Source organism: Melanotaenia boesemani, chromosome 7, assembly GCF_017639745.1.
Source record: "Melanotaenia boesemani isolate fMelBoe1 chromosome 7, fMelBoe1.pri, whole genome shotgun sequence".
NCBI lineage: Eukaryota > Metazoa > Chordata > Actinopteri > Atheriniformes > Melanotaeniidae > Melanotaenia > Melanotaenia boesemani.
Genome location: NC_055688.1, coordinates 23,893,441 through 23,920,375, shown reverse-complemented (window position 1 = coordinate 23,920,375; position 26,935 = coordinate 23,893,441). Strand labels below are relative to the sequence as shown.

The 26,935-nt window shown below is 37.6% G+C and overlaps 1 protein-coding gene across 1 annotated transcript; it reads left to right on the top strand.

Annotated features, from left to right (window-relative positions):
- Positions 1 to 2,806: 2,806 nt before the first annotated feature.
- Positions 2,807 to 26,549, top strand: LOC121642549 (neuronal acetylcholine receptor subunit alpha-3-like). The gene is made up of 7 exons (XM_041989303.1): positions 2,807 to 3,026; positions 20,361 to 20,500; positions 20,613 to 20,657; positions 20,754 to 20,863; positions 21,607 to 21,814; positions 22,051 to 23,040; positions 25,703 to 26,549. The coding sequence occupies exons 1-7, from the start codon at positions 2,969 to 2,971 to the stop codon at positions 25,826 to 25,828; spliced, it is 1,677 nt and encodes a 558-aa protein (XP_041845237.1). The 5' UTR covers positions 2,807 to 2,968; the 3' UTR covers positions 25,829 to 26,549.
- Positions 26,550 to 26,935: the final 386 nt, after the last annotated feature.

The window sequence follows — 26,935 nt, the reverse complement described above, 5'->3', positions numbered from 1 at the left end:
GAGGAATTTCTTTGCGTGTCTGCAGCAGTGGAAAGTTGACACCAGGATTCCGTATTTTTTTTTTTAAAGAAACAAAAAACACAAGTGATAAAAACAAGTTTTTTCATGTTTGCTGCTCTTTTGGAGAGAAGACAATGTGGGGGTGTCACCTCAGCATGGGGCTGCTCACAAACACCAACCAACTGTTTTTGACACAAACAGGCAAATTCTCCCCACTACCTGCATCCGATCCCTTTCTTTTCCTTTCTTTCATCTGATTTTCTGTTTGTGCTGAATCCAAGTAAGTGAAGTTAGACAAACAACCTGCCTTGTGCTGTCTCATACTATATATTTTTTTACATATCTCTTTTCAGCTGTGGCTGGTATTAAATCACTTTATAAATAAAGAGATCGTGATGATATGCTGCATTAAAAAAATTATAATTACATTTCCCCACTCTCACCTAAAACTGAAACAGACAAGAATCAAATGTACTTTCGTGTAGCTATTCAACTCTTTACATTTTATAAAGAGTGAGAGGCATTCAGTGTATGTTGTTTTTAATTTATATGACTTGAAGCAGAGTGACAAAGCATGCGATAATCTGTGGAAATTAGAGACGCTTCATGGATTCGGTGGATACATAATGTTTTATAGCAGAGTGCATGACTGGATCAGGATAATCGTCTGTTTGAAATGCTGCTTGACAGCTTACAGAGAAGCAGTATCACTGTTTGTAAATCCTCCCTGACAGACTGAAATATTTCATGATTACTGCAAAAAATATGAGCATTGAAAATATTGTCAGAATCCTTCTGTACTAATCAAATATTTATCTAATGGAAGTTAATCTTAAATCAAAGAAGGTAGATAAAAAAGAAAACTCTTCGGTGGTCACATAGGCAGAAAATAACACATTTACTATTTTTTTTATTTAATGCTTCACATCAAAATCAAATTTAAAGCTGATGTTTACTGATAACCAAACAATCATTGTTACATCCTTTGAAACGTAAAATAAACTTTGATTTATGGAAATATTCATCTATGAATAATGAAAGTTAGAAATGTTCTATTTTTCGTTGAAGTTTCAATCAATGGAAAATTCTTCTTTTTTTTTTTTTTTAAAGAGAAAGCAAATGCCCATAACCATCATGCATTCTGCATCATATACTCACTGTTTTAAGCTGTTGATGAAGAGCTTGTAAAGACAGAATATACTGTAAAACAGACAACATATAGATCTGTAAAAAAGGAGGGTAGAACAACAAGAGAGTATTAATACAAGAAAAAGAAAGATCCTCTATTTCTCCTCACTCCAGGCCAGTGGGTGGAGACTCCTCCTCAGCTTTTCTCTCCTCGCTAATTCAAAAAAAAAAAGAAAAAAAAAAAGAAAGTAAATTCCTGCACACAGATATGCAGGCTCTGCCACACTGAGACAATCTTCTCTTCTCTTCTCTTCTCTTCTCTTCTCTTCTCTTCTCTTCTCTTTATGTCTGTTGTGGAGCTTTAGAAGAATTCATGGGCAGCTGATCTGAGTACTGTCACTGTCCGTGCCACTTTAATTTCACTGATCACACTTATCACACCCCTCTCTGTAAGTACCTTGCTTTCTTCCTCTCCTTTGCTACACCATGTAAGACACTTAATCATGATAGTTTCCCCCCTACAAATCCCAACAAAGCCCAACGTTGCCGTCACTGCTCACTGACAAAACTAACTGAGCTTAAAATTGAGGGCTGAGCAGTTCCACTTGTCTTTAACCTCTTGACTTCTGACTTTCTCACATCCAGCATGTTAGTAGGTTGATTTCCACTCTTCCCCAGGTGCATACACTACAAAACTAAGTGTGTGTGTGTGTACATGAAAACTGTAGTATTGCCCTAGTTTATAAATATAATTGCAGCATTGATGCTTGAAGAACCTGCAGAGCATACAAATACAATGAATGCTGCTTAAAACAAAAACAAGAAACAAGACATACACATTCTCATGCCGGTGCACACCGATGGACATGCTTCATGACATATTAAATGACAAAAAAACTAAAAGCTTGTATCTGTGCAAACTTTTGCTAACATACTGCATAATACTAATGCATTTTGAAGATGAAAATGTGGTCAGATTTGGCTGTGGTGTTGTTTGCAATGATAGGGTAAAATATCCCAAGTCATTAAGAGAGATTTTAATACCAAAACTTGAAACAGCACACTCAAAACAAAAACACACTCTTTCCTTTGTCAGCTCCGTAAATCCCCTTTAAAGTTTAATCAGCAGATACTCTGGACTTTCCTGCTCCAGAATATTTTACTGCTGTTCCATGCAGTGCTGTGAAGCATCAGTGGCTTTCCATTCTTTGAAAGAGCCCTCAAGACTCTATTATGGAGCTGCTCCAATGCTCCAAACTGCTTGCGCATAGTTATGCGTACAAAATCAATTAAGTGGGTAAATAGGTCATTTACATCTCAGTATTGATAATACAGCTCTTATGTGCAGGTGCTGCCTGGGGGCGTGGGCAGATGTCAGGATAGTTCTTTGAAGTGGAGTTTTTTTTTTTTTTTTTTTTTTTTATCACGTTTGTCTCATGTTTCAGAGAACTTATGGTAAATATGCAAATCTGCATCTGCTAGATGGACACTTCCATCCATGTTTCTGCGGTGGGACAGAGTATAGCCATATGAAAATAACTTTATTATTTCAAACTTGTCACCTCTGATTCATTGTGAGTCAGGTCGCTTGGTTTGGCCCTCGGGTGAGTGGGAGGGTGTGTGGCAAGCAGGAAGAGAGGTGGGTGAGAGAGGGGAGGCGGGACGTGCTGAAGTTGTCCATGTCGGCAGAGCGCACCAACCTCTCCACGCACGGGAGCGCAAAGGAAAATATCTTTAATTCCAAGGCTTAATAGACGTCTGCAGCAAGTTACTGGCGATTATCCGTTGTTCTACATAACCAGTTTCTCAACAAAAAGCATCGCCAGGCGCCGATGTATAGATGAATTTCTCCGGGAAATTATTAACTGTCCTCTTGATGGTGCTCCTGGCAGCGCAAGGTAAGATACGCTACGAATAGAAACGCACAAAAGTACCAAAATACGCTTTGATTTGGACACATTACCGCTTTATCTGTTTACATGGCTCGTCATGACATTTTTATGTCAGTCAATTTAAATGTCAAATTATTGTAAATCTTTTGACAGCTACTGTCTGTAAAAACAAACTATATGTAGGCTACTCCAAGTCTCGAGACAGGCTCGATAAATGCAGTCTGGATGATTCCATTTAGAAAGCAATTATCTGATCAGTTGAGTTGTGTTGTTTATCCACTGGCATGTTATGATGGCATAGATAGCTGGAATTAGTGTAATACCAGACATTCATGCCAAGTTATTCTTGGAGCGAACATCAAGCAGTAAAAATAAATAAATAAACAAAAAATAAAAATACACTTTATTATTATTCATTAACAGAGATTTTTTTCCTCTCTTGTTTTTTTGTGCTCAACTAATATCAAACACCACGTGCCGTGAAATCCACGCTGTTCTTGTTAAGTCACTGTCAGAGAGGTGGCCCCATGTGGGATCTGACACTCAGCAATAATTTAAACATGATATTCAAACATGCAAATTTTCCCAGAATATACTTTTTGGGGTGGCTGCATGTGACATTGAAGTTGAAACCTCAGCTGGTGTAGGCACAAAGAAGCATTTAACTGTAAAAGAGAGCCAACATGTGAACAGGTGCTTTAAGACATCATCTCAATAACTGGCCATTTTGGTTTCATCAGGTTCATTCCTCAAATGTAGAGGCTTCCAGGGAGGTCAAAGGTCAGGGTAGGAAACAGCTGATCACAATAATTTCCTGGAGCTTTAGATAGGCCTACTCATCTTCTCATGAGTAACAGCTAAGAGATACCAGTGGTATGAAATGCAGAATGTATATTTATTATTTATTTACAGCTGTCTCTTTTCTTGTAAACCTAAAATAAATCTTAAAGAAACTCCAATTTCCATCATTGATTACATCACAGCTTAATCAAAATAGCTCATCTGTATTTTGTTTTGCACTTTGTGTGATCCTTTTTTCTCTTACTGCCTTTGATTCTTGACATGCTTCCAAACTCCTGTGTATTTTGCGGTAGATTGTGATGTAGGGTCCTTGTTTGTCTCCTCGGGGACATGTAATAAAACAAAAGGTAATGTAAAGCTTTGTAACTGAGCTGATATTTTAATTCTGAATTTTATCTAAATTTCTTTTACAGTTATAGACAGGTTCCTTAAGAGGACATTTTCATTCAATAAGGGGCGCAGAGGCCTGATATACATACAATATAGTTGTCACTGCAAATTCCATTGTCTATACAATCTATATCTGTATGCATACAGAGATTACAGATGCATATAATTGAGTTCTCTGATCAATCATATGACACAGGTTCAGAGTTTTGCATTTTTAGACAGTAAGTGGGCACTTAGAAGCTCTGCTACCTGTGGACCTCACAGGACCTTTTTACTGGTTTGTATACACAGTCTTCTTCAGCTCTTGGCAAAGGTCTGCGATCCCTTCACAATATTGAACAATTTCCACCATTTTGTTGGCAGTTGTCATAATTAATTGCTTTAAAAAAATATTTTCTTTGGAGCTTGGCTTTGTCAAAAAACCAGAGTTGAGTGCATCTTTCTGCTCACTAGTTGTTGCTCAGAAATTCATCCATTATTTTCAGAAAAAAATACTCATTGCGTCAATGTTCCCTTTTGGCCAGTTAGATTTTTTATTTGTTCATTTTTTTAATAACCATAGTGTGATCTGACAAAATAACTATCCACTTCTTGGGCATGTTAACAATTGTGATTTTATTTTCTCATTTTGTGAAAAATGGATGTGAGAGAGTGAGATTAATATGAAAGGCTTTGTCTTGCGCTTGCATTCAGCAATTCTACATGACACTTGAAAAGTTTGAAAATTAGTATTAATTTTAAAATACATGTAGATTTCTTGGTATCAGCAAAGTCCTACCAATTTGAATCTCTAAAAACCAGACCTGCCCCCACCGACAATCTGGTTGGTGTTTGATTAAATTATGCATGTGCATGTTTAAATGGACTGAGGTGTTCAAGACCTAAAGTTCTATATTTCTTCATCTTTTTATGACTTTTTAGATAAAAGTCAATCCCAAGTGTGTCTTAAAACTTCTCTCATTTACATATTTCTCTGTTTCATTTGTCAAATGTTTGAATTAGCCAGAAAAAAGACTCTTTGTCAGCAGACATTCAAGTTAAAATTTTTCTAGACTGTTACTTTGCTCAAATAAAATCCAATTTAAAAAAAGAATTTTGGGAATTCGCAACCTTAATTTGAGAGTAGATTGGCAGAATGGGGGGTGGAAAGAAAGGGGGATGGCATGCAGCAAAAGTTTATAAGCTACGACGCAAACCTGTCCCAGCTGTGTCAAAGAGCTTCAGTCACTGTACAGGGGCACCTGCTCAACTAGTTGTGCTACCAGTACGTCCAAAAATACTTTGATTTCAATTTTATAACCACAGCATCATCTGAAATGTACAATCATGTCCCAATAAGATTGAAGCAACAGAATGTCTTAAAAAAATTTTTCATGCAGTCAGCTGCGTCATGATGATGTCGGCCATATTTTTGGTCCTTAAGTCAATTACCTTTCTGTGCATGAAGCTGGGACAATGTGCATGGTGGTGGCCAGGTTAAGCTACAGCCATAGCTTGATTCAACTCTGCAGTCAGTGAACGAGACTTGAGAGCCCCATCCTCAGCTGGTAATGCTGGACAGTGATGGAAAATTTGGCTTTTATGATGATGCAAACAACTCCTGGATTTGTATTATTTGTGCTGTCATGAATAATCGTTTAATATCTTTTAATCCATTTCAGTTAGTTTTTTGACTGCTTTATTTGCAGGCCATTTAAAGTATTTCTCATTTGTACATGCATAACCCATGTACAACAGGCAGTTGAGCAAAGGCCACTTTTATTGAAATGAGTGGAACAAAAATAAAATATAGATATAGCCTGTTACATTTAAGTCTTACATTTGCAATATATTTGAGGAAAGTAGTACACTGTGAGAAAATACATATTAGAAATAAATTATGAAGATTAAATGAATGAGTTGTAGATTGAATCTAAATAAGGGATGGATATATTTATATATTCTAATTTCAAAGCCCTGACTGCATTAGTTTGTTCCACATGAGATTCCTGGAGGTCCCCCTTTGGGAACAGCATTAAGTGTCTTTATTTTGTCATGCTCTAGTCATCGTGTGAAAGATGCCATTTTCACACATCCTGCAACCTGACACAGACTCATAGCTGAGGAAAAGGGAGGGATGTGTTCCTGTTTGACACAAGGGATGAACTTCCTCAGTTCTCTCTTTTATACCTCTCTCTGTCATTCTCTTCAGCTGGAGAGATTTGCTGGAGCTTTGCTGCTTTGCCCTTGAACTGAGGGAATTTCAAGCTAAAGCTGCGCCTTGAAAGCATGACACTGTCAGCACTCTTAGAGCAGAACAGACTTTATTCAACTTAGAGGAAATCTGCTCAGTGTTTGGTATCTAGTTAGTTGTGTTTAACTTGGCACGTTACAGAGAAAAAGGAAAAATAAAAATGAGAGGCCTTTTCTCTCACCTTTCTCTTTGCTCAGTCTATGGTCTTCTTCATTCATCAATCTGTCTGTGTGGGCTTTTGTAGGATTTCAAACAGGGACTGTGCATGTAGATAAGAAAAACACACACTGACACAAGCAGAAACCACCATTGGGGCCCTGATTAGTGGGCTCCAGTAGGTATTGTTTCCTGCCATCCAGGATCTGGTGATTTGTCACCAAATCAGAGGAAATGCTGATCCTACAATCCATGGAATTGGGGTGTTTTCATCAAAAATAGAATCTGGTTGAAGTAGCATGGAGGTAAGGGACAAGATATATGTAGAGTGTGGGGTTGTTTGTTGGCCATATGACATTTCATCATAAAATCAAAGCCTGTGGTATAGACTGTGGTTCATGTCAGCATGTTGTAGGACTGGATGGGCTCAGGTTGAAAACTCTATTTAAAGTGAGCAAAAATGCATGATGCATCTCCCTGCAGCAGAAAAAAGCTGAGCAGGAAGTCCAGCCAAGCTTGCATTATGCTCATCTGAACTGCATTATATTTCAGGCTTGACCCCTTATCTCACTTTGCTGCACATTTTAATGAGCTGCACCTGTGTTGACAGTATAAAGAGGGTCTGCATTCAACCTAATTCTGATCAAGCAGCAAATTCAGGTTTTCTACAATTCTTAAAAAGTCAGGTTAATAAGAGTGAATGTTTTAAATCTGCTATATTATTAGTAAGACAAAAAACATTTTTTTCTATCAGCATCTGCAGAAATAGTCCAGATCAAGCTTCTGTTAATCTTATCTAAGTCTGCTTGCATTGCAGCCCCATCAAGCATGTTTGCTCCAGACTTTTAAATGCACATCTGAGTTTCACTTGGAACCATAGCAGCACTCTGGTTTCGCTCCCAGAAGCGATATAGTTGCATTAAAGTCTGACAGGCAATTAGTGTGTGTGTGTGCAATAGTGTGTGGCTTAAGGACTGTGAGGCAGCTTTAGGATCCTCTTAACACGATTGTCATGTGTTTATTGCGAGCAAACTCCACATGCTGGATAACCACCACAGGCAGAAGCCTTATTCCACCCTCTCATGGACTGGCTTAAACTATCACATGCACACAAACTCACATTCTCCTCCAGACAGCCCTGCTGCCTGATTCCTCTTGGATATCCTGGTCTTATTTGCTGGCAATGAACTGATTCACACATCAGGATGGAAGGATAGAAGGTGAAAAATAGAAAGAAATTAAGTGGAGCAAGATGCCTCTGATGGTGGATGGTATTTTTTTTTTTTTTTCCGGGTCCATTTTCCTTTTAACCACTCGTTATATTTTATCGACTTTTCTTCATCGCTCTTGTGTGCTGTTATTTTTTCTGTCACGTGTTTTTCCAAAGCTCCAACTCCATGCTGCCGTTGAACTCAGAACACATACACAAAAACAAATGATTACAGGTCACAGCAGTGCACTTCAGCCATAGTCTCATTTAGTTTTATTTATTTATTATTTTTCCAAAGTTTTAATTTAAATAGGTCTTTGGATTATTTCACATGCTCCTTACAAGCTTGTTGTAATTTGTTGAATTGGTGCCTTTAAGAAAAGAATTGGTCAAAAACTTCAAATATGATTATTCTGATCATGTTTTTCTGATTGTAATAATTTTTTTCAGAGCATACTGTATTTGCTCAGTGTGGGATGCTTGATGAATTTGTATGGGAAACTTAAGAAGGCCAACTTCTTTGGGGCTATATCTCTTCTTCTGTACACCAATTTATGTGCATTGTTTAGTGAGCAACTGTCATGTTTTTTTGCCTCTATTTTAGTCTCTATCACCAGTCATTCCTTCACACTTTTGTCCACTGGCTCCTGGTGCTTGGTAGAGGAATAAGTGACAAATATACTGTTCTTGGAGAGCTATGAAGATCCTCATGCACTCTTTCAGGAGAAGCATGTTCTGCTTAAGTTGCAGAAATATGATGTGGATTCAGTAGCTACTGTTCATCTTCATTTGTGTGGATGGATTTTTTCTTTGTAACTTATATTTCCAGAAGATTAATGAGAAAAAACCCTTGGCATATGTTGAATAAATTTAACTTAAAACAAAATAGGCTGCATTCACACTGGCACCTTTTATTGTGATTTCATAGATAGATTAAAAAAAAAAGTTTGCACCTTCGGCTGGTTTAGAGCGATGTGAACTAACACTTGTACTCTGGTGTAGACCGCTTGAAAGTGAATTCTGCTCCCTTGGACTGACAGTGGGAAAGCAAACAGAGAATCCAGCGGACCAAAGAGAGGATGTAACGTGTGGTATGACCTACCCCAGATTGTTGTGGAAACTGCAGGGAAGTCAGAAACCTCAAGACTGAATAAATGTATTGCCATTTTCGGCCCAGGTAAATCAATGGACGGGATTTTCATCTTCTTTCTTTTTGGTCAGTAGGTATTTTGGGGAATAGCTCCCCCTAGCGAACAGCTGTTGGTTGAGATAGTTTGACCCACCAAACCAGCTGAAGGTGCAAACTCTTTTTTGGAATTCTCCGCCTGCGGGACTATCCTGGTTTGAATGCGCCCTTAGAGTTAAGGTATAAGCATAAATCAAGTAACCTACTAACTTACTTTGGTGTATTTGTGCCTCAGGTAGGAGAGTAGGTCATCGGATAACCCGAAGGCTAAAGGTTTGAATTTTGCTTCAGTCAATCTACCATTGTGTCCTTGGGCAAGACACTTCACCCAGCTGTGTATGAAAACACTGGTGTATGAAGGTGAATGAATGTTTGGTGGTGACCAGTATGGTGTGGATTGGCTGCAAAGTTTCCATCAGTCTACCCCAGGGCAGCTGTGGCTACACATGTAGCTCATCACCACCAGCTTGTGACTGTGAAGTAAATTAATGATAATATTTAAATGTAAAATATGTTCAGTGCCTAGACAAGCTCTAAATCAAATTTATTATTATTATTATTATTATTATTATTGTTGTTGTTGTTGTTATCATTATTATTATTATTATTATTATTATTATTGAATCAGTTTATTTAGCAACTGAGTTGATGTTGTTTCATGAATTATCTTACTGTCTCTATTTAAAACTCTGTGTAGTCAAGATAACATGTTATTTTTTTTTTATCTCTACACCCACAAGGATCATTGTGTCGTGACACCTTGGTAACTATTTTATTATTTGATTGTTTTGGTCCTTATGGTGTCAAACTCTGGAGTCAATGGTACCTTAACCTTAAAACAAAATTTCAGATATGATAAAGATGAATTTATTTAGAGAAAAAAAAAATCCACCTGTGAGCTCATGATTGTAAATAAATTATTGCTAGGATGTTTGTATATTCTGAGAATAATTCTTTTGAAACTATTTTTTGTCTTTTTATCCACAGCCAGTTTAATCCAAAATATATTCTATGTTGCTCTCATAGACTGTATGCTTGCTTTCCACCTCAAAGCTTACATCTTTGTAAACCCCTAGATATGAGCCCAAGACTACCATGCGGCTGATTTTTATCAACACCATATAATTATATAGTGGTAAATGCCAATATCTCTAAAGTTTTTTAATGTTTTTTTTTTTTTTTTTATGTTTTTCAACTTTTTTGTTTCATTTGCATGCAGCCATAGAGCTCTTTATAAGCTTTCCTTTCACTTATTCATGCCTGGGTCATGCACAATAGCACAGCTCAGCATCAGTTGAAAAATCATTTGTGCCTTCTAGATGGATCCTGAGAATTTACCGCTTTGTTAGGGGAATGTAGGAGTCTTTATGTATTAGTTCAGCTATTGGAGGACATAGCTGTTTAGTGTCGTTTTGTCAATATAAATGAGAATGAGACACACAAATTTTCAAAAAGTCTCCTGCAGTCTCTGTTCTCCCCAGCGCCTCAAAGAATAATTACCGCCATTAAGTTATTTGATCTACTTGTATCAATTATATTATGGCTTTCTGGCTACTCAGTGCTTGAGGCTGTGGTTGAAAGGTCTTCCTTGAATGGACCAGAGAGCAACCTGTTTCCACTTTCATGTAGAATGGGGGCACATTTCCTCTGTGTGAATAAATCAAATTTCTTGAAACCTCAGCACTCGCACATACTAGCACATGAGAAAATTATCCCTGCAAAACACACCAGAGAACAACAAATTCTCACAAAAATGTATTAAGAAAAATTTAAAAGCTGATGCACTGCAGACACAGAAAATAAAGCCTAAGAGTACATGATAAAACTCAGATGTAGTAAAAAACCTTTCCTGTGGAAGACAATCTTGACTTACTATGGCATCAAACGTGGGTAAAGTTGATGGTTGTGTTGAGTCTAAGAATTACAATATAGAATATATAAATATATCCAAAAAAGATTTAAAAACTCAAGGAAACTAGGATGTGCAGTGTATTTGGGGCATAAATGTTTTTACAATATTTGAGAAGTGATTCAGTCATTGTTGCTGACATGCTTGATGGACAAACCTGCTCCAGCATCACTGCAGGAAAGACAAGCGAGTACCAGGATTGATTCCCTGTAGGTGTTTCTTTAAGCTTTAATCCTTCATGTAAGATCATTGAAACAGTACACTGCTTTATTATTAGCTTCTCTTGCAACATTGCACTCTCATAAATATGTTGGTTTGCATGTACTTTTTGGATAAACAACTGGCAGTCCTTGTTGTTAATGGTTATTAATGTACTAATTATTCATATAAATTACTTAGTTAAATCTTTCATCTGCGTTTCCTGCAGAATTATTTAGTTTTTGTTTCTTTTAGATATATATATGTATCATGATACGATCACAGTTATGAGTTCATCTTTGACTTGGTCAATAGAATGATCTGGAACACTCTTTTTCCTTGGAGACTGACCCAGCAAATCACCAGCTAATATGAACAAACTATATTTGATTCACTCCAAAAGATCAGTATCTTTACCAGAGGTTGACTAATCCATTGGTCTTGGCTCCGATGTGGGTCTATGTTTGTACAGACTTTGGGTTGTTTTGCTGTAGCAGGCTGGAATTCAGCTTTGTTGTTCTCACCTCATGCAGAGTGAAGGATTCTCAGTATTCAATCAACACAAACAGACTTTCATGCAGTCTTCCTCCTACACATGTTAGTTGGAGATGATGTGAATGCTGACTGATCAAACGTTAGCCTGAGCTGAGAAGAGCTGGTAACACCTGATCTCATCAAACAAAATATAAAGTAAGAAAAATAATAGTAAAAAAACAAAAAACAATATGAAAACAAAGAAGCGTAGTTTAAAAGCACAAGCACTAGCTTCACTGGACAATTTTCAGTATTTAACAATTAGTTTCACTCCACCACAAAGGTCTTTGTCCGCTTTGAATTTTGTCCATTCCACAGCAGAGCAAAGCTAAAGGACCAAAAACAGCATTGACACAAAGAAAAACAAACCACAGCTCAGATTTGTGTCCCCAAGTGACAGGAAAAGAGGATGAAGACCTGGTTTGTGAAGCACCAATTACACCAGTTGTAGAGCCCCTGCCATAAAACAATATTCATACATTGCAGCTTGAATCAGATTTATATGATTTCAAAAGATACACAGGTGCTTCAAAGGTCAAATTATCAAACAGAATATGTCTCAGAGATGTACTGAAAGTAATTTATTGGATGATTCTGGGTCAAATATTGTAATTACTATTTTGGTTGATTCTAATATTCTTCCTTGTAAAGAATTAAACTGAATTCAAACTTCAGTAAAACATTCAATTGTTTGCTTATAAGAAGCAACAACTCTGTTAGAATGGCTGGCATTTTGGATGCTTTGTTGACGTCATGTGATCTTAGTAAAGAGCTTTAGCTAGTCATGCCCCTCTTGATTTTTACAACCTAGCATGCACTCAGCAAGTGGCACGTGAGACAGTCTCTACAGGCATCTGTGACCCATCACAATCCAAACTCATCAAAACCCTATTTTTATTAGTTTGTTATGTCTGTTATACAAAGCGAAGTTGAAATTGCGTGGTTGCGTTTGTGCAGGCAGTGTGTTTCAACATCCTCTGAAGATGTCACGGTGCCATTTTCTCAGCAGCAACACCAACTGTTTAAGAAGAAAAGCTTGTATGAAGTCCAGCTTGTCTAAAGCAGATGTACTGTATAAATGGTTATAGTGCTTTTGGCTAGATCTATTTAATTTTGCTCATTCAGTGATCAATGGGTGAGCATAATCACAACATTAGTTCTAGGGCGACTAGTCTAGATAATGGATTTGAATGTCAGCCTTTGTCCAATTTTCACTCACTTTTTGGTCAGGTTTAGACTCAGTAACGACTAAAGTTGGAAAAGCTCATTATTTTGGCAAAAATACACAACATGTTTATTACATTACACACACGCACACACATGCAGACATCATGGATGGTGAGCTCCCATCCATGTACATGATGACACACATACTTAAGGTTAAGCACAATATACTTATGGACAGAGCAAACTCAGTAATGACTGTGAATTCTCTTGTACGTCATTCAGCGTGTCAAAGTCAGGCCACTAGAAACCCTGGAGAGCAGAGACACGCTATCTGGCTTTTCTCTGCTTGTTCCTGCTGTCAATTTTCTCTTCCTATCTCCTCTCTCCACTGCAGCAGTGTATTTTCAGGGGGTAATTAGTTCCTTCAGAGTGTCCACCACTGGCTCCCAGGCTCATTCTGTTAAGCGCATGCCTGATCAAAGAGCCTCCCACAGGCCATGGGTCTTTCTGCAGCTTTAGGCTCCTGTAGCCACGAGAGAAAAAGACAGTCTCGCTGTTTGCCTTGCTAATTCCCAATCAGTTTGACTCACCTTCATCTGCATCAGTACAAGTCTGTCACTTTGACGGTACATCACAAAGAAAGGGGACAGAAAAAAACTCATAAAACAAACAACTTGTAAAATTAAACCTGTCAGCCATCTTTCTGTATTTAGAATTTTATAATCAAAGACAAATACATCCTTACCAAAGTGATTAATGATGTTCCTTTAACGACATAAACATACAAGCTTGAAAAACAGACGATTCTGGAGCTGATGTTGGTGTTGAGTTTGGTGCCAATCATCACTTCATATAATACTAACATGCCACAATGAGAAAGTAAAGATGGCAGACATTAAACTTGCAAAACATCTGCTTTGAGCATTATGTGGCAATAAGCACGATGTTTTCAACATTTAGCTGAAAAGCAACATTTAATATATTTTTGTAAACATTTAAGTCAAATTTTGGTAAATTTCAAGCTTCATTAAGAACTTATTTAACTGAAGTCTGTAAATGCTACTGTCAAGACAATTTTATGTGTTTTGCATGTATTTTATATTTTTATTTAACAGTCTTACTGTGTGCTATGTTTTATGTGTTGACTGCTATAGCGTGCCGTCTGGGCCAGGTAATCTCAGGGGACTTCCTGATTAAAAAAAGGTTAAATAAAATAAAGTTGAGCTAGTTATATCTTGACAAGGCCAATTAATTGTATGGGTCTCCTCATCACAACATAAACCAAGGGAATCGATTTATTGACTGATGACCAAGTACGTCTGCTGTGATAAATGGTGGTTACAGATACATGATGACTACAACAACCGACATACTGTTTAGTTAGCAGTGAATCAAATCAAATTAAATAAATCTTTATTTATATATTGCTTTACATAACAAGAGGTACCCAAAGTGCTGCACAGGTAAAATAACAATACAAAATAAAACACCAAACAACAATAAAATAAACAATAAAAGACAAAAGAGAAAAGGTAGTGCAAAGCCTGACCTAATGATTGTACTCTCTGGAATTAAAAACCAATGTAAAAAGATGAGTTTTTAAAAGAGATTTAAATTAATTCAGGGTTCTGGCAGACCTCACAGAAAGAGGGAGAATATTCCAGAGTTTAGGGGCTGCTGTGGAAAAAGCTCTGTCTCCCCGAGTCACGAGTCGAGTCTTGGTGACTGTTATTGAATTGTTCTTCTTCGATGTTCTTCTTCTTCTGTGACGTCTAAGTCAAAGCCCAGTATGGAAATTCTAATGCATGCACAGAAAGCCAAAAATGAAATGTAGTATGATTTAACATGTACTAACATCTTAACATGTTTTTCAAAAGTCTGGATTTAGTCACACTACCACTAATTAGATTTTTTTTTGTGTGGGTGTGTGTAGGCACCCACATTGAGATGTTACTATTACTGCAGTTGCTGGGTTTTCTTGAGCAGGAACTGTAAATTAAAAGCTAAAATGTAAACACAGTCTAAGTGTTAAAGATCATAATTTTATTATCCTGATTCTCAAAGTATAATTTCCTTGATGAATCAATCATATTTGCCACACTTTTTTTTATTAGTATTATTATTATTTTCACTTTAAACTAATCCTGCTAAGAGGAAAATGTGTGCTCATGGAAGACTAACTTTCACACAAACACTCAGATTTAGTGCTGCACCTCACATTAAATCCATACTCTAAACACCAGAGAATGAGCAGAAATAAACTATATTTAATCCTAAGAGGTGAGACAGTGCAAAGGTTATAATTAACTTACTTTAAACTGAGACTACTTAAGATGTTCACATGCAGAACAATTTAGGGGAATTAGAGGAGGGATTGGTCTAAGAAGAAGAAAAAATATTGGCTTCTTTTTCTTTCTTGTGACAAAGAACAAAAGGTCCAATTAACTAACTGATTATAATTGCCCTGGTGTTCCCTCACCCAATTAGAGGCTCAAACAAGGTTCCTGCAGTGCAGCAAATCAGTGAGCAGTGGGCTGTTTTTAAGGCAGGTACTAAGAGCATGAAATTATACAAGTGTCTCTGGAGAAAGGCCTTTTCATTAAGTTTTAAGATGGAGCTTGGCCTGGCCTATGAGCTGGGAAAACTTCTTGAGACTTCATACCCGCTGAGGATCGAAGGTAGAGTAGATTCTGCTTTCTTTTAACCTAACAATGCTTTTTAATTTTAATAATTCAAAGTGACTGAGAACAAGGTAGTGAATATGATAAAAGCAAAGCAGTTGAAAACATCAGAGAGAATGAACAATATGGGGGCTAAATGTTCATTTGTGTTAGTGAACACGAATGGTTTTTGTTTTCATTGATATACATAAAAATGTGCAATTATGTGAGACTATCACCTCACCATGAAATGATTATATTCAGTGTTGTGTGTAAATTATAGGGACAGATTAAATCATTGCTGATTTTGCTGTTAACCTGTACAATGCTGCTTGTGATTTTATTCTGACCTTTACGTGGGACTTTTATGTAAATTTTGTCTGGAGTCATGTGTCTGGATTAATTTAGAGTGCACTAGATGTTGCCGTTACATAAGTGTTGCCTTAGTGTCTGAAACTTAAGGTCTGCAAGCTAAGTCTACCCCTGAGCTGTGTTATTCTTATGTAAAATGAACCAAACTCTTTTGTACAGCCTTTATTTATTGTTATTAGACTCCAGCATTACAAGACATGTTTCAGATTCATATTCAACTTTTAATAAACTAACTTCCTGGCTTTTGCAAGATGAAATAGATTTTTCAAACATGAACAAATGAACTTGACTCCCAAGATGAGAGTTCAGACAGACTGCGAGCAGAGACGTGTGAAGTGTACTCCCAATGGTAATAAATGGAAGACAGCTTTATGACATGACTGGGTAGATAGTAAATAAACCCTTTTGTTTCAACATATAGTTTCTCCTAAATAACGTACAAGCTTTTATTAATATCTTCCCTGTTGTAAGTAATTTCTTTCTGTTGTGAAGGTAGTGGGATTTTTCGGACATATAAGGTTGTACATCAGTCATGAAAAGCTGACTTCTACTGACTTAGAAACTTCTAATTGTGACAAATTCTATTGCTAATTTTACAAACCAGCCAAAAATAAAACAACAAAATAGCAGACAAACAAAATGCAAAACAAACAAAAGACAAACAAACAAAAAAAAGTGATTGGTAGCTGATGTTTCCTGAGAAGAGGGATGTGTCTTTTTTTACAAGTTGACACAGTTTTCTGAGGTTTTAATAAAATATCTTGCATTGTTCAAAATACCACAAGCAAGCAGTAATGCAGCTCCACTTTCCACCATGGATTTGTTCTTATACTCACAATGGACCTCATTCACTAACTGATCTTACGATTCCTTACGATTCCTTACGACGAGTCCTACTTAAGAACTTTTTGTAAATATTGTGGCATTCATGAAAATCTTTCTTTCTTTGTTCTTAGGTAAGAACACTCAGGAGTACTCTTATGAACATTTGAGTGCTGATATGTTCGAACAAATTCACCTTTTGTGTTGTTTTCTGCAGTTCTGTTCATTAAAATTACAATAAAAATTCCAGTAATGTTTTAGTCAAATTTGGGAATAACTTTAGTGAATTTAAAGAGTGTTCAGTTTTTAAAGAATAAATATCAGGATGTTGCAGAGGCAATTACAAACCCAAAAAAAGAGAGAAAAAAAAGAGAGTTTTTAAGTCAGGAGACCAGGAAGAAAAAAGTAAGATGCAACAAGAACTCGGGGTGTCACTGAGGAGGAATGAGGAAAACAACATGGAGGAAACTGGAAGCCAAACTCCAGCAGAATAATGTGAGGGATGTATGGATGGGGATGAAAGAGGTCACAGGTTGTAAGGAGACAAGCAGGCAGCTGTCAAGCAGCCAGGAGAGAACTGATGAGCTGAACTGTATCTCCACTTCAAAACCTGACTCCTACACACCCCAACTGTTTGTATCTGGAGATAGATGTGCTCTATTGAGCTATTATCTATCTATTCAAGGATTCAAGATCTTTATTGTCATTATGCGAGTATGGCGAAATTTTAAGAGTCTCTTGGCTTAGCACACATAACTAAGAAAATGTATAAAAGATATTAGAACACCTCAATATTTACAGAAAAAGAGAATTCACAGCAGACAGTAATATTTACAGTGTGGATAAAGTGCATCCTAGTGCAAAGACACCCCCCCACTCCTCTGACGGTGACGACAGGCCAGGTTAAGACATATGGAGAAACTACACCAGGGGAAGACCACAGGTCCGGATGGGATCTCCCCCAGGATCCTGAAGGCCTGCGGCACCAAGCTGTCTCCTATCTTGCAGCACTCATTCAGTCTGGAGAAAGTTCCAGTTCTCTGGAAGACGTCCAAGAAGTCAGGACCATTGAACCTCAATGACTCCCATCCAGTGACCCTTACATCGTGATGTGATGAAGGTACAAGAAAGGCTGGTCTCGGCCAACCTAAGGCAGCAGGTGAAGGATCTTCCGGACCCTCTGCAATTTGCCTACCAGCCCCATTTACGCAGTCATCCACCTGCTGCAGAGAGCCCATTTGTATCTGGATGGTGGTGGCAACACTGTGAGAGTAAAATTTTCTTTGATTTCTCCAGTGCTTTTAACACCATCCAGCCACTGCTGCTGGGTGAGAAGCTGTGGGGGATGGGTGTCAATGACTCCATGGTCTCCTGTTTTCAGTACAACATTGAGTCCTGCCCCTTTCAGAAATTCTCTGATGACTCAGCTGTTGTTTAGTGTATAGGAGAGGGAGGGGAGGAGGGGTACTGAATGCTGGTAGATGGGTTTGTAGAGTGGACTGGCAGGAATCACCTGCATCTGAATGTTACCAAGACCAGAGGGATGGGAGGAAGAGGACTCTTCTAAGTGACAATCAACCACAGACTGGACGAGAAATCCAACACAGATGCTGTGTACAAGAAGGGGATGAGCAGGCTGTACTTCTTGAGGCGGCTCAGATCTACTTTATTTTGTTTTGCTTCTTTATTTTGTTTGTTATTTGAGTCTTTTGCACCAATGTGTATTACTGTAATCCTTTGTCTGTCTGTCTGTCTGTCTGTCTGTCTGTCTGTCTGTCTGTCTGTCTGTCTGTCTGTCTGTCCGTCCATCCGTCCGTCCGGAAAAGCCAACAGAGAGAGGGAAAAGCCAAAGTACAGCTTTGAACCAGCTTTCAACGAGCTTTCCAAGACTTTTTGGATTCTAGAGAGTTAACTGACCTGGACAGAAAATTCCCCATTAAATATCCATGTTTTATTTAGTTGTTGTCAATAAAACAAACATTTTTAGAGAATTTTGCTTTTTGTGAGTATATGGATTGTACCCTAGTTGCCCTTTTGGTGAAAAATATTCACCCCATCTCTGAAATGGTTCATGCAGAAGTTTCCTAAGTGCCAGTATGATGGTTTCATGCTGTGTTGAATAATATGTGCACCACTCTCCAACTTGAAAGCTGTGATGGAAGGAGTCAGACTAAGCTTTTTAAAGCATTTGTTCCTTTTTGCTTCAGTCCAAGGGCATAGAAATGGCCAACCTTTGATGTTCTGTGTTTAGGTTAAAAGAAATGGTAACTGGTGAGATGATCGAAACAAAACAAAAAAACAACAAGGGCTTGATTAAGATTACTTATATTTAATCATAGGCAAATTAAAATGTAATGTCCAACTCCAGTCCTTGTGAGCTACTGTCCTGCAGGTTTTACTACAACACACCTCTGCACAAGCCTGTTAATGACCCAGTGATTTGAGTCAGGTGTTTTGCATCGGGGTAGAATCCAAAACCTGCAGGACAGTAGCTCACGAGGACTGGAGTTGGAGATCCCTGGTCTAGAACATATCAAGCTCGTGGTAGCTACTAAACACTAGACTTGCCTTTGGTGTTCCTAAGGGATGTTCTGGTGGTGTGAGTGTAGGCTGTCTCAAGCGGGGCAACATTTTCTGCTTGGACAGGCATGGGTTTTCATGTCATGCCAAGAACTAATGTTACTAGTGGCTGTTTTCTTCAATCAGACCTTCAGTTCAGCCTTGCACACACACCTCAACATACACAAAGACACATGGAGATTACGGAGACTCTTTAGGCATTGCCTTCATCAGCTTAACATGCTGTCAAAGTCTTTCTAACACACCTCAAGCTAAGAAAGACCGATGACAATGAAAATAACTTGAAGGAGTAAATGCCAAAATTTCTGTTTTAGGTTTGATCTTCTATTATTCATTATAGCCCTATGAGACATACAATGGCCTGAATCACCGGCTTCCTACAATTCTATACAATCTTGTTTATTTACTCTAAATCAGTCATCAGAATTGTGTCTAATTTGCATTTTATTTATTGCAATAAACTTCTACCACTCTGTATACAAGCAGACATGCATAGCAACCTCCATATCTGAGGTATAATGTAGCTGAATGGAATTTGGGTGTGTGATGGTCTAAGATAAACTGGTACAAAAACAAATTTCATAAAAATCATCATCCAGATGTCTTAATAACTTATTTATTTAGGAATTAGTTATACATTAAAGTAATGAGCTGTAATTCACCTACAGTGATGTGCAGAACTGACCTAAAGTTACTGGAAATGTCCAGTGGTAAGTACTGCTGCACAAAGGGGGGTCCAGCGTATACTTAAAATGAATTTTGCCTACTTTTGAGAAGATATACTAACATTTAATCATCATTGTTTGTGTGTTGTAACATTACTCTACTTCTCTCTCAGTTTCTTGCTTTCTCACTTGGTGGTGAACTTTAACCTTGATGTGAACGAGAAATTAATCCTTAAATCAGTGTAATAGCTTTTTCAGCAGATGCTGATGTTAAGTTCTTTTGAATGACTGACCTTTTATAAATATTGAAGTCAAGTTTATTTTAGGAGCACTTATCATCATGGGCGGCTCTACAGAACTACATTTTTACAGTCAGTGTAAAGTGGCAGCATTCCTTTTTCAGTCTGTTAATCCTCTTCAGTTTCTTCATCCTCTTCCTTCTTTTCTGTTTCTTTAGGCTGTTTTTCATCTAAGGCAGAGGACAGATTATTTCGAAGGTTATTCCGAAGGTACAACCAGTTCATCCGTCCAGTAGAGAATGTGTCTGATCCAGTCACGGTTGAGTTTGAGGTGTCTATCTCACAGCTTGTTAAAGTGGTAAGAATACAGAATTGTTATAACAAGTACCTTTCCTTAAATATAGATCCCATGTTTTAAAAGAAACTTAATCTGTAAACCAGGCCTATTTACTATATTTGATTTTTTTCAGGATGAGGTGAATCAAATTATGGAAACCAACCTGTGGTTGAGACATGTAAGAAAAATCTATGAGTACTCCTTGATGAATTGTGTTTTATGATTTGCATGATCACGTTAGGAGATGATTTTTTCTTCTTCCCTGATCTTTTAGGTTTGGAATGACTACAAATTGAGATGGACCCCAGTTGACTTTGATGGAATTGAGTTCATACGAGTCCCATCTAATAAGATCTGGAGGCCAGATATTGTGTTGTATAACAAGTAAGTTTTAAAGCACAAAAGCCAAGAAGCACAGATTCCCATGCTTAGAGGTTCAATGCTATTCTCTGAGATATAACTGGTTGCTTTTTTCTCACATGTGCATGCTAAAGCCTTAATATTGTGAAAGAGGTTCATTTTGTGCCCTCTCTTATGCCCACAAGCCAGAAATTACTTATAAACACACTCCTTAATGTACTGGAAATATGCATTTCCTTCCTTTGTCTGTAACCTGATTTATATTGTAGTGTACCATCAAATGAACTCATTTGATCATAGTAGCTAATCTAAATGTAGAAATTGCAACTTATTCTTTAATTTCTTTATTTTTGTACAAAATGTGGAGCAATACATCTAAATGTATTTGGTTTACAGTACAATAAATATGAGTATATTTACAATAAAGGATGTAAACCTATTAAAAGGTATTTTGTTGGGATGGAATGTGTCTTCCTGACATACTTGCTCAACTGAAAATCTGTTGAAAATGTGTGCTTTGTAACAAGTGGTGAACATTATATGATGGTCTATTTAAACCCAAATCATATATTTTTATTTAAGAGTAACTGGATAGTTTTGTTAAATATACCCATGTAATGCCTGAACACAAATGCAGGAGATTACAGATTTAATGCAACTTTTTCATGTGTTTATGACACTGCTGTCGTTATGCTTCTCCATACTTTCTTCCAATACCAGTATTTGCTCTGAATCCTTTTGAATTAAATGCAAACACTCTTTCACAGTGCTGTAGGTGATTTTCTTGTGGAAGACAAGACCAAAGCTTTGCTGAAGTTTGATGGCACGATCACATGGATTCCTCCAGCTATATTCAAATCCTCCTGCCCCATGGACATCACATACTTTCCTTTTGACTACCAGAACTGCTCCATGAAGTTTGGCTCTTGGACCTATGACAAGGCCAAAATCGACTTGGTTCTCATTGGCTCAAAGGTACGAGGGACTGTCACAGGGAAGAGATACAGTCTGGCAATTTTTAATGCATTCAGTTTTTATGTCATTTGCTTCTTTTGGGTTACATGGAATTGTTTTTCAGAAGATGTACCAGAGCTTTAAGTTTATCAAATAAAAGCTAAACATTATGCATTGTTAGAGCCCTGACTTCAACATTAATATGAAATAATATTGTCTTTATTATCTTTATTCTTTTCTCATTTATACATTTCCAGGTGAACCTGAAAGACTTCTGGGAAAGTGGGGAGTGGGAAATCATTGATGCACCAGGATACAAGCATGACATCAAGTATAACTGCTGTGAGGAAATTTACCCTGATATCACCTACTCCTTCTACATTCGCCGCCTACCCCTCTTCTACACCATCAATCTCATAATCCCATGCCTCCTCATCTCCTTTCTCACGGTTCTGGTTTTCTACCTCCCATCAGACTGTGGGGAGAAGGTCACCCTGTGTATCTCGGTCCTGCTTTCCCTCACTGTGTTCCTGCTGGTCATCACAGAGACCATTCCCTCTACATCACTAGTGATCCCCCTGATTGGCGAGTACCTTCTCTTCACCATGATTTTTGTAACACTCAGTATCGTCATCACTGTCTTTGTGTTAAATGTCCACTACCGCACTCCCATGACTCACACAATGCCGGAGTGGGTGAGAGCAGTCTTCCTTGGGGTGCTGCCCAGAGTGATGCTGATGAGGCGGCCTATCGATCAAAGCTGCTCCTCACCTGCCAGAATTACAGGAGGAAGCAATGGAGGTAGCAAGAAGAGAAAGAACAGCATAGGAGGAGGAAGTAGCTCGGGAAGTGTAAGTGTTGGTGGTATAACTGGAGGAGTAGCATGCCCACCGCTGGATAGCGGCTCAGGAGGAGGAGGAACATCCTCAGCTGGCGGCTCTATGAACTGTGTGGAGTATGGTGAGATAAACCGCGACTTAACCCGGGATATGAACAGGAGGTGCCCCTACAGAGGCAAAGAGGTACCAACTCCTGTTCCACCCCCAATGGTGCCACCTCCGCCCCAGGCACCTCAAACCCAGAGGCCTCCAGAGTCAGAGCAGCCTAAAGTCCCAAGGCCCCTCAATGCATCATCACCTGTCAATGCTGTCGTCGCCTTTTCTGTGGTGTCACCAGAGATCAAGCAGGCTATCGAGAGTGTTAAATACATTGCAGAGAACATGAGGACCCGCAACAAAGCCAAGGAGGTACAGCAGCAAGTATACACTTTCAAATGTGTGTGTGTGTTTCTTTGTTTTGTGAAAGTTAGTATGAGAGTGCATCTTCTAATGAGACGCCTCTCTAGAGAAGATCTAATAATACTATAAAATTAGGATTCAGTATCACTGAAAATCCCAGAGTGTTGGGTGGAAATAGGCTTTGCTTAGAAAAACTGCACCAATTTCATAGCTAAGAAAATATATTGGTAAACATATTAACACTAATGTGTGCATATATACTTTTCAGCCTGAATGCAAACCTGCGTGATTAAAGTTTGAAGTATTTTAAAATATTCTTTTTTCAAATGTTGATGAATATCTAAATCATTTCTATAAGTTAGAATAAAAGCTAAGAGTTAAAGCGTAGAAATGGCTGTTATTTTTTCATCTTTGTAACAGTCTGCTTCTTTAGATTTAAGGTGGTTGTGATCATGCACTGCTGAGGCTTTAGAATAATTACCAAACATCATTGAATTAAATAAGCTGTTTACTTGATGGTGCACTTTCATCTTTTTAACAGATGTTTCTGAAGGTTTTGTGGACCTTTGCCCGCAATTAATGAAAACATTTCTGGCTTCAGAGTCCTTTAATTGAGATTGCTTTTGATTTGTCACCATAAACACACACTGAACACACACCAAATCTAACTGAAATGTGTTTATGTTGACTTATAGGCGTTACAGGCACCAGGGATGTAAATGCTGATCTATTTAAGTTTAGAATATTGTATATTGGAAGTCAGACCATAGATGATCCGATCAGACCGATTAGGCGCACTCTTTCTCACAAATACATTCTCTCTCCTCTGGACACTAAAACAATAAACACATGAGGTTTTTTTTTTACCTTAAATGTAACTGTTAGATGCTATAAACCTCAATACGTACTTTAATTACAACCTGGTCCTAAAGCAAAAGCATTGATCTCTAAAATAATGTAATGTGGTACCAACATTTTCTTTTATTTAACTCAGATATTGTCCCCACAATATACTGAGCATAGACATAACAGCATACACTAAACAATGCTGACTGCATTCATGTTATCACCACATATTTAGTGATTTCGCTTCTCTCTTACTAAATAGCATATAAGCCATTTACATGTGGCTATTTAGGGAGTGTAAAGCCGCTTGTTTGTTACAGAAATTGGGCTTTGTGTATGCCTTCCTCACATTCTGGATGGTTCTGATATGTTTGTTGTGTCAACTCTATCTTTTCTTAGCAACACTTGAATCTTTCTGCAGTTAAACTGCCTCCTCTAGTTCAATGCATTATGGTCACTGCAGTTATGATCTTATTATCCACACCTGACTTACCATATTTAGTTCTGTGCAAATGCTCTTGGCTCCATTGCTTTCAAAAACAACACTTTAAATAGTTACATACTGTTTTAATAATAGCAATGCTGGCAATATTTTATGTGACCCCAAAATGTCCCCCTCTTTGTGCATTCCTTATTCCCATTTTATTACGTTGGGACCCCTAATATAGACAGCCAAGTACAAAGAAGTCTTTTTGACCCTTTACTTTACCATTATATTGAGTTTGATCAAGGTTTCCATGGTTCAATCTCCATTTTACATACATTCTTCTGTAAATTGACATATCAGTTTGAGATTGAATAAAACCCACTGAGCAGACTTTTTAAAAAAATCAAACAATATAAAAAGATTGAAATATTAACAATTAGTCAAATATTGAAGAAAGAGAATAGACAACAAATGCTAACACTATGAATATGCCATAAATAGTCTGAGTTTTATATCTGTGCAGTTATTATTCTAAAAGTTGTCACATCTCATTTTCCATAAGATTGTCTTTAAAGAACTGTGAAATAGAGCCACAATATTGTATGCAGTTATATAAAGTTAAATATTAATGCACTTAGCAGCTCTGACTAAACAAGCAACAACCATACAACTTTTATTTAAATGTAAAATTAAAATCAGACAAACAATAAAGTGAAACTCTTAGATTCGAAGTATGCAACCAATGTAAAGTTTTCCTCAGTAGTTACTCCATATTTTGCACCAAGTATTCAGCTTTTAGATCAGGTGAAAACTAAATGTTTCCCATCTTTTCCTGAATTAGTAGTGCAGAGAGCAACTGCAACACAACCTCCATCCACCTGCAACTGCAGCTTCTTGCTCCAAAATCCACAGCCACCTTAATCTTGAGAGATTATCCTCATTTACATTTGCATGACATTGCAGCAAGTGGGGATCAGAGCAGACAGAAAGGTATCTCACACTCATTTTGTGATTACCAGTCACTGATTCTGCAAACGTTTTTTTTTAAAATCAGAACATAGATGACTAACTATCTGAAGGTATCATTCAGTTCTGTAGAATAAAGGTTCACGGTATGTTGAGTGAAGCCTGCCTGAAGAATTTACTTCAGCATTAAAAGCAGATGCATGATAACAAACAGAAACACAGTCACATTTCCACACACAGCCTCAGTGTTGAGACAATGGCGTCCAGTTAATGTACCAATATGTTATGAAGATGATAATTATAATTAAACAAATGTTTCATGGGGAATTTGGTGGAAGACAGAAAAGCATAGTGCTGCTAAGGACTTGTGTCTTGGATATGTTTTCTTTTTGTTAATTTACACACTGAAACTCCCTTCCTTCTTCTCCTCAGGTGGAGGATGACTGGAAGTACGTTGCCATGGTCATCGACAGGATTTTCCTGTGGGTTTTTGTGACTGTGTGTGTTCTAGGAACTCTAGGCCTCTTCCTTCAGCCACTCATCAGCTTCTTCAAATGAGACACTTGTCTTTGTCCTCGCTCTTTCTCTCTTCTGTCTGTCTCTGTACTTCACTTGAATTACTTGGGGAATGATCCCCCTCGCAGCTGTGTCACATCAAACATCTGCTATTCTCCTTATGTTTTTCCCCTGTCCTCTCCCATACTTCAGTCAGACATCTTTTTACTGTCATCGTCTGTCTCCTGTTCTGGCTGCGTTTTCAATGTGTGTGTTTTACTAAAAATGTAGAAGAACCTATTAAAACATAAATCACTAAACAGAAAAACCTGAATAACTTTGCAGTAGCACCTTGTTATTGTAAGCCTGTGCAATAAAGGCATTATATTATCGAGGATTATGGCACAACATGTCTTTTTTTAAACTGGAAATAATTGAGAATGACTTTACTACTTTCTGAAAGCAGGTAATAATCATGTTTCCTTGTTGAATATTTGCAAAAATGACTTTCTACCTTTGTAGAAAAAAAAATGTTTGTTGTGCATGGCTTCTGAGAAGGACACTGGCTATGGCTGTACACCCGTAATGATGATGTGTTTTAAGTATAATTATGCACCACACATGCATTCATGACATTTGTGGAAACTTTGGATGCATAGAAGCACTTTCAATTTCACATTGTAGATTAAACTTGTAAAAAGACTTGAAACAACAAAACTGCTTCCTCTCTTCTTAAATGTCCCAGAGTTGTAGTTGTTTTGTCACATTTGTGATTTTCTGTTGTTCCCTAATTGCTGCCATCTACGTCTCATCAGCTCCTGTGTGTATATATAAATAGGATGTTTGTCATTATGCTAAATTATCTCCTCGCTTCCCTCAGCGTCTTCACTTGCTTGCGTTATTTTTCTTTTTAGCTCCTTCCAGCAAGGATTAAAGAGATTCAGGAAGGAGACACGGGTAAAGAAGAGCTAAAACTATCAAATGAGAAATCCTTGGTTGCTTTCTCTCTCTATGTGATTTAGAAATGTGTGCTGCATGTGGAGGCACAGGATTTCTACAATGCACTCAAAATAAAGTACCTAATTGTACCTTTAGGGGTACAAATTATTGTACTAGGATGGTACCCTCAATAGTACTGGTGTTGTATCCTCAACAGTTGGTTCTTATTAG